Source organism: Platalea leucorodia, assembly GCF_965183815.1.
Source record: "Platalea leucorodia genome assembly, chromosome: 23".
Classification (NCBI taxonomy): domain Eukaryota; kingdom Metazoa; phylum Chordata; class Aves; order Pelecaniformes; family Threskiornithidae; genus Platalea; species Platalea leucorodia.
In genome coordinates, this window is record NC_138845.1 from 2,655,900 (window position 1) to 2,668,483 (window position 12,584).

Genomic DNA, 12,584 nt, shown 5'->3' on the forward strand with positions numbered 1-12,584 from the left:
CCTTTAATGTAGCTACACTCTTAGCTTATTATTATTTTCTTTTAAAAATATACACAGTTTAACCTTATCGATGGATTTCTCAGGGCAAAACTGGGGTTTTCACAGTCAGAGCGGGGCAGAGGGATAAATCAAAGATGCGCTCGGTGGTTTTGGGGGGGTGAGATGCGCGTGTGCATTTGCGAATGTCGATTACTATCTTTTTTTTTTTTTTAAATAATGAATGGGAATCAGCAGAGTCCGAATGATGGCATCAGACAAACTACCAGATAAATATTTACGCTTCTTGCTTCCTTTTCCTCGCCCCATTCTCCTCCAAAGTTATCCTCTGTCAGGTGGCGTGGAGATGCGCTGTCTTGGATTTGCTCACCACCTTCTTCTCCTTGACCCTCCGGTTCTGGAACCAGATAGTCACTTGGCGCTCGGACAGGTTGGTGGTGGCCGAAATCCTCCTCCGCTTCTCTTTGGTGATGAATTTGCTGGCCGCGTACTCCTTTTCCAACTCCTTCAGTTGGATTTTGGTGTAAGGGACTCTTTTTTTTCGTCCCCTCCGATAGCTGCTGACTTCGGGTTGTAAGGGGACCACGTCTGGATTAAAAAAAAAAAAATAAAAATATATATATATGTATAAGGAAGAGGGGTGTTTACTGCATCCCGGGGCGTGCGGTGGGGATTTCTGCACATCGGGGAGAGAAAGAAAGGGGGGAAAAAGGAGAATAAAGAGTGGAGGAATGCGAGGGAAGAGAAAGAGAGAGGGAAAAGAGACAAGACAGGCAGAAAATGCATCCAGGGAGGGGAATAGTGCTATAATAACAGCAATAATCACATAATGTTCATAATTCACGTGGTGAAAGCCTGTTTTTCTTGGCGGCACTGTTCACGCTGATAAACAAGGAGCATCAAGTCAGCCCGCAGAGGAATGTGCGCGGATAATCAAAGGGACCCACAACCGGAGAGATTTTGGACAATGTCTAGAGCTTCTCCCCTATTTCCTTCTTCCTTTTTCTTCCCCCCTACCCCCTTATTTTTGTGTTTTTTCCACTCAGCAGCAAATCTCCCGGGGGATCCCCGCAGATGCGCACCCCCCAACACCGAGCTCGGTGCAGAGTCAAGTGCATCCCCCGCGCCCCAGCCCCTCCCGCCGGCGTGGTGCAGCCCAGGACCCCCCTCGGGGGGCTTGGGGGGGGGCAAACCCAGCAAAAATAACCCCATCCCCCCCCCAGTGCCTTCTGCGGGCGGTGAGGAGGGGGAGATGCTCTGTGCTTTGCAAAGGGGCTATCGGGAACGCGTTCAGCAGGGATGCGGGGAGCATCTTGCCCCCTGCTCTGCCGGTATTTGGGGGGGCAAAGCTCCCCCCAAGCTTTTGGGCATCCCCAGCCCTCTGCCAGGGTGGGGGGGCGACCTGGGGGCCGAATTTCCTCGCCGCAAAGGTGTGACCCAGCTGGCTGGAGCAGGAAGATGGAGGCGAGCTCTCCTCGGCAGGCAGCGCAGCCCCAATTATGGCTGACAGGAGTTAATTGGGGAGCCCCTGGGGGAGCTGTGGGGGCCACCGGCTCCTTGGGGGGGGCGAATTTGGGGTGCTGAGGGTGTCGGGGGGGGCAGGAATCTCCTTCGGAGGGGGGTTCGTCAGAGCCGCAGGCGATGGGCAGAGGAAGCAATGGGGGCCCCAAATACAGCTTGAATGCGACGACCCCCCCAAAATAACCCACATCATGCAGCCAACAACGCGTCGCCAAATTCCGGCCCCCCCTCCCCAAAAATCTCCCGGGAAAGCCCATTCCTCCCTCCCTCTTTGTCCCGAAGAAGGGAAACACATAACCCGATGTGTGTCCCCCCATTGCCCCCCCAAGGACTAACGCCATCCGTCCCTTCTCTCCAGCCGAGATGCTGTAGGGTCCCCCCCCCCCCTTTATTGTGGTTATTCCCCCCCACCCCCGTCCTTCCCCACCCAAGGCTGGGACCGGGGGGCTGGCAGGAGTCCGGGAGGCAGCACCCACCATCACCTTGCTCCCGCCGCTGCCGTCGGGGCACGGAGCCGGCCGGGCCCGGTGGGACCGGGAGGGGAAGGGAGCGAGGGATTTGCTGGGCTAAAGGATGCTCCGAGGAGGAGTTTCGCCTCCCCGGCTGCCTGCGGGCTGTCAGGCGGGCAGGGTCCCTGCCTGACCTGGCGGAGAAGCCCCGCCGGTCCCCCCGAGCCCTCTGCCTCCCTCCTTCCCCTCCGAACAGATTCATTTGTCACTTGACACCTATTGCCTATAATTGTGCGTAATTGCGATATGATTTACTGTCCCAGCCCCCGACACTTCTCATTCGACTGAACCACTAGAGATGGGGTTTTTTTGTGGGTTTTTTTTTTCCTTTTGAAGCTTTCCGCACTTAGCGAAGCGGCAAGCAGCGGGGAAAATGAAGGGAAAGGCACCGAGAGAGGCTCTCTAGGTGAGGCAAAAAGAGGGAGGAGAGAAGAAAGGGAAGAATTAAACGGCAAAGTTACTTTCCAAGCAAGCTCACGGCGAGTATTTTGATTCAGAAATGATTGCTTCACCTTCTTTCCCATACATGTTCATACACATTGCCTTGCACAGGAGGCATTCCAGAGCCATTTCTTTCCCTTTAATTACATATAGAGGCACAGAGGTATCTCTGTGTGTGTGTGTCTGGGCACACTCATCGCGCACACGCACATCCACACCTCCGGTGGAGCTGGCGGTCGGGGAGCAGGCGAGCGCGGCCGTTCCCGGAGCAGCCTACCTGGGAAAGGTGATTTCCAGAGGTGTGCGGACTGCGATTGCTCTTTGGAGCAGTACACTTGCCCATCCCAGCCATTAGAAAGAGCCCAGTGTTGGTAGCCTTCCATGGGAAGCAAAGCGTCGTGTCTCGGTTCCGGGTGACCCCCGAGCCCCGGTACCACCGACACGTCCAAATAGCCAGGGACCGCCTGGTAGGAGCTGGGAAAACCGGGATAAAAGGCGAATTCTTTGGCCCTCGACGGCAGCTCCTCGCCGGGCAGAGGCCCGCCGGCCTCGGGGTACTTCTCCCCGGGGTGGTAGGCGCAGGGTTTCTGCTGCAAGTTGACTCCGTGGGAGTGGGACAGCCTGCAGCCGTAGTAGCCCCCACCAAAGGGGTAACCGTAGCCCAGCGCCGCGCTGGAAGCCGCCCCCGACGGGCACTGGCGGGGGGGCTCGGCGGCCGCCAGCTCGGCGTACGCGGCCCCCTGCGGCGGCGGCGGCGGGGCGGTGGGCACGGCGAGTCCCGCGTGGGGCATCATCTCCCGGCAGTGCCCCAGCCCCTCCATGCGGTTCTTCTCCCGCGGGGCGTCCTCGCAGCGGCAGGCGAGGCCGTCGGGCCAGCGCGGGGGGAGGCCGAGCGGTGCCGTCATGTCATGCCGCGCTGCTCCCGCTGCCGCCTCCGCCGCCGCCGCCTCCTCCTCTTCTTCTTCCTCCTCCTCCTCCTCCTCCTCCTCCTCGGCCGCCGTCGGGGGAAGCTCCACGCCGCGCCCCGCCGCCCCACGACCCCCCCAACATATCGGCGCCCCGCGCGCATGCGCCGCCGCCCCGCCGCCGCCGCTCCATTAAGAAATCCCCCGCGGCCACGCCCACCCGCGGCCCCCCCCCGCCCCGACGTGTCCCCGCCCACGTGACCCCGCCGCCACGCTCATTGGTTGGCGAGGGCTTCCCCCTTCCCCCCCCCCACTCGTGCCCGCCCCGTCGGGGGGGGGGTGCACAAAGAGCCACGCGTGTCCCTGCCCACGCGTGGTGGCTGCGGTGGGACGAACCCCCCCCCCCCAGCCCCGTGTCCCCACGGACACCCCGAAAAAACGCGTGGGGGGGGACGCGAGACACAAATCCTTTCTTTTAAGGATCCCCCCCCCCGCCGCGTGTTTCGGCGTGGGGGAAGGATGCTTTAAGCGATACATGGCGGGGGGGCACAAGGGTAACCACCCACCCGCGATATTTCAAGGGGAAACGACAGACAACCCCCCCACGGTGGCCAAAAATCACGCCCCCCCTTTTTTTTTGGGGGGGTGGGGTGGAACCTCTTGACTATTTTTTCCTTCTCAAAGTCCTTTCCCCCGCGCGAAAAAATAATTTAAAAAGCAAAAACTCTGCCCCAAACGCTCCCCCCCCGCCAATTTCCCTGCCCGACACCGAAATAATTTGATTTTCACCCATTCAGCGCGCGGGGGGGGGGGGGGATTTATTGATATTTAATAGTGCGGTGATAAATATTTCGGGGGGCGCACGGGGGGGTCGGTTGGGCCCGGCTGGTTTGTAAAAACGGGAATTAGTTCATAAACCGGGCCCGGGCCCGGGAATTGGGGAAAAAAAGGAGAAAAATGGCAAATTGGTGGCTGGGGACCGGGGGGAGGCAGCGGGGGGGGGTCACAGCCCTGGGAACCCCCGTGGGAGGAGCTGGTAAGGGAGGGGGGAAGCTGGGAGACCTCCAGCACCCCAAAACATAGAAATAGAGGGAAAAGTGGGAAAAATTATATATTTGTAAGGGATTTAGCGCCTTAGCCTGTGAGAAGGGAGGGGAGCTCCGCCTGCGCTGCATTTGCCCCCCCCCCCCATATTTGTGGGGGTGCCGGGAGAGGGGACTCCTCCCAGGGACTGTCCCCCCCCCCCGTGGGGTGCGCACCCACGCAGGACCCCCTCCCCCCCCGGTGCTGCTGGGTTTGGGGGGAAATTCGCCTCCTGCGCCTCCTCTTCCAGCTCCTCCCAATAGCAACAAAAAGCTGGGAAAAAGCAAAACCCCCTCGGCCCCCCCAAGCCCCGGGCGCGGGGGGAGCCCACCCCGCGGGGGGACCCCGGGAAGGGCGGAGGCCGGTTCTCAATGAACCGATTTTCGGCGTCCTGAAGAGCCGTCGAAGTCCAAGTTCAAGGCGAAGGAGGCCGAGGGTCCCCCTGAGGGCTGGGGGGCCTGGGGGGGGCGCGGCGCCTTCCCAGGGCTCGGACCTGGGGTGAAAGTGGGGATGAAAGAGGCTGCGGGGGGCGGGGGAATAAAAATAATGAAAATGGGGTGGGGTGGGGTGGGGTGGGATGGGATGGGATGGGATGGGATGGGATGGGATGGGATGGGACGGGATGGGATGGAATGGAATGGGATGGAATGGGATGGAATGGGATGGGACGGGACGGAATGGAATAAAATAAAATGAAATAGAATTAAATAAGATGAAATAAAATGAAATAAAGTACAATGAAATGAAATGAAATGAATAAAATATAAAATAGAATAGAATAGAATAGAATAGAATAGAATAGAATAGAATAGAACAGAATAGAACAGAATAGAATAAAATAAAATAAAATAAAATAAAATAAAATAAAATAAAATAAAATAAAATAAAATAAAATAAAAACATAAACCCAATAAAAGCCATGCCCGCATCCTTTGAATTTCACGAAGCGCTGTGAGTCCATCCAGCAATCACCCAGGAGAAACATCCCTCCCCATCCCAAGATCCACACGGATCGGAGGGGCGATGGAAGGAGCCGAGCAAGAAATGCTACCGAAATTAAAGCCGGGTGTCCGCCACGTCGAGGGGAAGGGAACAAAACCCCCCTTCCCCCCCCAGCAGCCCTCGATTTTTTTTTCCCCCCTTTAATTTTTATGAAGTAGTTAACATTTTGTAGCATATGTCCGATCTGCGCGGCGTGGGAAGGGGATTAAATGTTAAAAATGTAAAGATTTATGGTAAGGGCAATAGGGGCGGAACGGGGGATGCGCGGAGCGGGCAGCGGGCAGGCAGCGGGCAGGCAGCGGGCAGGCAGCGGGCAGGCAGCGGGCAGGGCTCGGTGCCGAGGCGCTCGGGAGTGAAGGTAGGAGCCCTGAGGAAGGCAGAGCCCACGATAAATTAGAAATAAGTGCAAATTGCGCTGGCGGGTTTGGGGAAGGGCATTTCCACTCCGTATCCCGGGGAAATATCGGTTTAGTGAAAGGCTGAATTTTGTAATTCGGTGGGTTGGGGCGGGTTGCACGTCGAAAACTAGGAGAGGGGGTGAAAACAAGGGGAAAGAGAAGAAAACAGAGAAAAAGAGACGAGAACGAGAGACAAGAGAAAAGAACAAGAGAAAAAGAGGGGCGGGGGAGAAAAAAAAAAACAAGAGAAAAAGAAAAATCCAAGAGAAAACCGTCTTTTTCTAGAGGTAACAGAGGAGAAAAATCACAGTGAAAGCGGTGGTTTCCTGGGGAAGGGTCGGTGGCTGGGAAGGGAGGAGGAGGAGGGTCGATGGGCAAACCAACCCTCAGCTCGGAAATTCAGGATTTCATTTCCCAAATGCTCCTTTTTTGGCCATTTCTTGCCATTCCGCAGCTTTCCAGGGCGGCTCTGCCCGCGGTGGCGCTGGGTTTAATGAGCCCAGCCCAGCTCAGGGACGTTTATCCCCACCAAAATGTGGAACCGCTTAGGAGAGGGGCACCCATAAATAAAAAATAGGAAGAGGGGAAGGAGCAATTAGAAATAAGAGCAGATGTGAGACCCGCTCGTTAGGTTAGGTTTTTGCTTTTTATATATATATATAGCATTTTTTTCCCCCAAGCTCTTTTTAAAGTATAATATTCCTCCGCTTGTGCATTTATAGAAAAAGGCTGGCAGAGTCCGCATCGCTCACACCCCATCCCCGCAGCATCCCATTTGCAGGATTATTCTTTAAATTAGGGAAAGAAGAGGGAAAATTGACCAATATCAAATAAGATTGACTTAGAAATTCCCCCTTCTCATCCCCACGCCGGCTCTAGGCTTGCAGTTTGCTCGGGAAAAGGTTTTATATGGATATTTCTGCAGGGAGCGGTTCCCTCTCTGGCTACCAGCGGGCTCCGAGAAGAAAGAAGCTGAATTTTCTTCTTCTGAAGACAAGTATGGGTTTGCCTGGTTCCCCTTCCCTTTCTCTGCCGCTTGAAGACAAACCCTGGGAGAAATTCAGTGTATTTACTTCTTTATTTTTATTCCGGCTGGAAAAGAAGAGAGAAAGAGATTCATCTCCGAGTCCATGGGGAAAAAAAATTATATATATCCTCGTGGTGGCCAGCTCTCCTGCTTTGCCAAACTGCAAGTTGTTTCTCATTACCTTATCTCCAGCAGTTTAGCTGCTGGTTTTGCAGGCAGTTTTCTACCCTTTCTCCTTTAAATTAGCCATTTTCTTTATTGCCGCTCTCCCCTTTCAAAAATAAACCACGGGCATTTAGGGCTGAACACAGATTTGCAGGTGAACGCCTGTTTGCAGCCGGAGATCTTGAGGTTGTCAATCTATTGCGTTTGTTAAAAAGCTAATTTGGCTTGCAGATATTCAAGGCAAAGTCTCAAAAAGAGGGATTTCTGCCCCAAACGTGTGAAGGGAACTTTTGCCCTGAAAATACCGATGTCTCTGTGGCCAAACACCTACAGAGCGCGTTCGTGCACATCTAACGGGGCTCAAAGTCGAGCTCTGCTTCTCCAGGCCAGGGAAATCTCACCCCAAATAAAATGCAATTTTATGATAAAATCCCTTTTTATTATCCACATACCCAGGAGGAAAAAAAAAAAGGCTGGATGAGAATAAAGAAAAAAAGGCAAATCCTTTATTTCAGTTAGGGGATGGCTGAAAACAATTCACCGCAAATCTGCGGCACGTGGGGATTTTTCTTTGCCTTTTTAAATTTTCCCCTTTTTAACCTTATTTTTCCCCCTTTCCCTCCATCATTGTTGTCTGAAAGATTTCGAAATCCCCCCTCGACACACCATTTTCTGGAGGAAAACCGCCTTGCCGCTTCTTCCCACCTCCAGACATCTCCCATACAAAGGAAAACGGCCAAGGTATGAGTTTTATTGAAGGAAAATCGGCTCCAGCCGCTCGCAGCCTCTCGACCACGATGCACCCGCGCAGAAAAATCCCTACCTAGATTGGGAAAGAAAAGTTGCTTTTCCATTGATTTTTTTTTTTTTTTTTGGGGGGGGGGGGGAATAAAGGAGGAGAATTTTAACTTTTGAGCCCGCAGGGAAATTAGAGCCCGTGGTATGAGAAAGCCTGAGATCAACATACGATTTTCCCACTGGAGTACCAATTTAGTGAAGAAACTATTCCACTAAATCTCATATTCTTGCAGAGGAATCCAAGGAAAGCTTTCCCAGGCTTTGTTCAAAATGTGCTTTGGATAAATAAAAGCCAAAGCCGACTTCTTTTCCCAAACTTTGCGTGCTTTTTTTTTTTTTTTTCTTTTTGAGAGAGAGAAAAATAAATCCTAACATCCCTGGTTCAGCTCTTTGCTGAATTAATACAACCAGGGAGGCTGGAGGCTGCGGCCAAGCCTTAGCAGCATTCTTGCAAAAGCAATGCCCGAAATAGAGCAGGAAAAGATTGAATACAGTCCTCTCTGCCTTGACGCATTGCACCCAAAAAGGGACGGAAAAAAACACCCCCAAAAAAGGGGAGGGAAGAAAAAAAAAGAGTTTTAAGCCGTTGGGGTTAGCAGCAATTTTTTCACCCCCCTCTTGCATTGGAGATGTTTATAGAGGGAATGAAAAAAAAAAAAAAAGCAAATAAACTCCTACCTAAATCTTCAATTGAAATGCTTTTTAAAGAGAGAGGGAGAGAGGAGGAAAGATGCATCGAGGGAGGAAACCCCGTAGCGGGTGACTCCCCCCTCGCCCCCCCGGCCTGGGCCCGGCCTCGGCGGGTGTCGGAATCGCGCCTGACCCGAGCGGATCCGGCTCCTCTCCCTCCGAACCTGCCACCCCCCCCGACCCGTCTGCAGCCGGGCCCCCTGAGGCTTTTGTGCAGCCTTTTTTTCTTGGTCGTCTTGGGGGGTTTTTTTAGCCGCCAGCCCAGCCTGCCCCCAGCACCCCCCAGCACCCCCCCAGCACCCCCCCCAGCACCCCCCAGCACCCCCCAGCTTGGGGAAGGGGCTGCTAAATCCTGAGGATGTTCTTTGCGTGTTTTGCTTTGGCTTCCCTGCATTTTGCTATCCAGAAAGGGGGAAAAATATATGTAATAAAATATATATTTATATACATATTTATATATATTTACATATATATAAAATCCCCTCGCCCCAAGGCAGGGCCAGAGGTGGATTTGCAAAGCCAAACCTCGCTGTCTCCAACCCCGTGGCTTTATTATCGTGTTTTATCCCCTTTCCCCCCCCCCAAAAAACCCTGCTAAAGTGGAGGAGAGGGATAAATACCCCTTGGTCCCGCTCATCTGACCCATCACCCCAGGGGTGACAAACTCGGGGATGTGGCATCGGGGGGGGGGGGGGGCTCCCAAAATCCCGCAGCCCCTTCTCTCCCCCCCATCCCTCCTCCCACGGCGACACCACATTTTTGAGGCAAATAAGGGCTTTTTTTTTTTTCCCTTTTTTACAGCCACTGCGGAATGTCCCAGCTCTTGGCAATTCCCCACCGTTAATTATTGTTATTATTTCCACGCCGGCCCTGTGCAATAGGTACTTCTTGACTCAGCGATTGAGAGACAGACAAATAAAATATCTGCCTCAATTTAGGGCCCCTGTCTGGTCGGAAGTCCAAGTTCAATTCCAAGTTAAAACAGGAGGTCGCCTGAAGCATTGACAAAAGAAAAGGGGGCCATTTGGTCTGGCTGGTGTCAACAAAGTGGTATCTGGAGAGCGGAATTATCGCTTCTCATCATTTTTGCCTTCATATTCTCGGGGAGAGAAAGCGGAGGAGAGGAGCGGGGGGACGCTCAGGTGCTTTATAGCCCTTTGCGCTTGCATGAGGCTTGATTTTTTTCCCCCTAAATGTCATTTAATTTCTTTCTTTGTAAGTGCTCTAAAATACAGAGGCTTGCTTTTATTTATTTATTTTTTTTTGGCCGTGGGATTGCAGCGATCCGGGGTTATTTTCTCCCCCATCTCTGGTACCGAATTAACTCAAGATGCGTTTGGAAGGACGGAGCCTAACACCAGGCCAGTGTAAGAAACCTTCTTTCTTCTGCCAAATACTCTTCAGCACCAGTTATAGGAGAACTGTGTGTTCAAGGCTGTTTTTCCCCTTCTCCCACCCAAACTATTTACTTCTTGGTCCACTTGATGTCCAAACATTTCATTCCTCGGAGCTGCTTGGAGGGATAGCGAGGGAAAAGTGGGAGCTCTTGGCCAAGTTTATTCACATTTTCAAAAGCAAAACACTGAAGAGTTTCATTTCCAGGGGTAGAAGCTGAACATAAACGAACTGTGTTTGCCAAACTGGGGGTTAGCGTGTGTTAAACAGGAAAATAAATGATAAATAGGCACGACCGATGCCCGCACGTTCACACCGAGCGTAAAAGAGCGATGCAATCTCCATTTCCAAGCGACATCCTGATGGGAGAAGTGTAACTCTGGAAAACCTGGGATTTATTAGGCATTAGCTAGGGAAAATATGTATGCAATAAGCAAAGAAGCAAGAAAAACGGGGAGGGGGGGGAAAAAAAAAGCCTGATGTTTCTCTTCGAAAAACATTTTTGGTAAATGGAGAGATGCCAGCTTGTTCCAAAAATTATTTGCTGGGCTGAATGTTGGAGGAGGAAAAATGCTTAGGGAAATAAAATCATATATGACTCCACCTTGGCAGAGAGAGGCTGAAATCGCTGTCTTTTCCCCCCAAACGTGTGCGGGTCGTGCGCGGGATGGGCCGTTTTCCTTTTTGCAGGATCCTTCTCCGCCTGGATGGGAATAACCTGGATTTCCACCCAGGAGTGGGACTCTGCCTCCCCCCCAGGTAGGGCTATTTATCCTCCGTGGCAATTAATAACACTGATTTCATTTTAACCCTCAGAGTCTGTCCTACCTGCCAAGAACCTGACGAAATTCTGCTTTCACGGGGTTGAACCCCAAATAGGGATCTGGGGGTTCAAGATGGGCCGAAGGGGCCCTGGCAGGGGCAGGCAGGGCTGCTGCCTTCCCACCCCTCTCCCTCAGCTCCTCCGAGCGCATCCAAAGCACCAGCAAACCCCCCCTTGGCACCAGCAAGATACGTTTTCATTCTGCACTCGGTTAAAAAGGGGTGAAAAAAAAGGATTTTACTCCATTATTGGCAAAAAAAAAGTGGTGTTCCTCCCTGTCCTCCAAGGCTTCCTCAGGCTCGGACGCGCGCCACGAGGGACCCGCACGGCTCGCTGTGCGATTTTCCTCTCCTCAAACACGTGGAAAAACCCCTCCTCGTTTTTTTTTTTCCCTCCCTGAGGAGGTGCTTTTGCAAGCCGACAAAAAAAAATAATCGGGTTTTGTACTGTCACGCAGGGGCTTTTCAGCATTAAACGGCAAGTGCGTGCGGTGGAGCCTTCCTCGGGGAGAGCCACGAAGGAGGAGGAGGAGGAGGGGGGGGCCCTGGGGTGGGTTTGTGTCTGCTGAGCTGGGGAAAAAAGTTAACTCGGGGGATGGCTGAAGTTTTGCTCCGGAGGAGCTCTGGGTGCTGCAGAATCCGGAGGTTTACCCTCCAGAAGTCTGTTATAGAAATCGTGTGGGGTTTTTCCTATGCAGCGTGGGTTGGGGTGAGGATTCATCCTGCTCTGCGGGCTGGGGGGGGCTGGGGGGGCAAACGGAGCGAAAATACGTGTGGGTTTTTTCCCTTTTATATTCGTTTTTGGGGTTGTAAGAGGTTCGGCGTTCAGGTGGAAGCCCCGTTTGCCTGATTCAGTCCAATTTCGGCAAGGGCAGGGGTGGTGCTGGGGTGATGCTGCTCCGAGTCGCCAACCCCCCCCAGGGTCCCCTCCGCCCCCCCCCAGCCCCCCCCCGCCTTGGGGCTGCCAGAGGCGAGTGGGGCCCGCGGGGACCCACGCAGGGCCGGGGACCCAGGCAGACAGCGGGCACCCTCGGGTGCGGGTCCCCCTCGGGGCAGAGGGTCCTGGGGGGCACCCTTCCCCGCGCCCCCCCTTCCCCCCTCCCCGAAGCTGCAGCGCACTTGGGAGGCCGGGGGGAGGCGAGGAGAATCCCAGCCACGCGGGCGGTTTGTTTCTCCCCGTATCAGCTGAAAATCCGTATAAAAATCGAAATTCATTTATGTAGAGTGCTGGCCTGCAGTGTAACTGGGAATAATGGGTAAAACTGGGAGCCACGCAGAATCTGGGCGACACATCCCTCCCCCCCCTCCATCCCTCCATCCCTCCATCCCTCCCTCACATCCCTGCATCCCTCCCCTCCATCCCCTCCCTCCCCCCCCTCCATCCCTCCCTCCCTGCATCCCTCCTTTCATCCCTCCCTCCCCCCCCTCCATCCCTCCATCCCTCCCTCCCTGCATCCCTCCCTCCCCCCCTCCATCCCTTCCTCCCTGCCCTCCCTCCCTCCCTGCATCCCTCCTTTCATCCCTCCCTCCCCCCCTCCATCCCTCCCTCCCTGCATCCCTCCCTCCCTGCATCCCTCCCTTCATCCCTCCCTGCATCCCTCCCTCCCCCCCCTCCATCCCTCCGTCCACACCTCCATCCCTCCCTCCATCCCTCCCTCCATCCCTGCATCCCTCCCTCCACCCCTCCCTCCCTCCCTCCACCCCTCCCTCCCTGCATCCCTCCATCCCTCCCTCTCTCCATCCCTCCCTCCACCCACCCATGCACCCATCTATCCATGCATCCACCTATCCATGCAGTCATTCCCCACCCTGTACCCATTATATCCCATTT

General features: G+C 54.0%; 1 protein-coding gene across 1 annotated transcript; it reads right to left on the reverse strand.

The window, feature by feature from the left end:
* Positions 1-328: 328 nt before the first annotated feature.
* Positions 329-3,373, reverse strand: HOXC13 (homeobox C13; the record flags this gene model as incomplete). Its single annotated transcript, XM_082332278.1, has 2 exons — positions 329-585; positions 2,746-3,373. The coding sequence occupies 2 exons, from the start codon at positions 3,371-3,373 to the stop codon at positions 329-331; spliced, it is 885 nt and encodes a 294-aa protein (XP_082188404.1).
* Between the last annotated feature and the right edge of the window lie 9,211 nt (positions 3,374-12,584).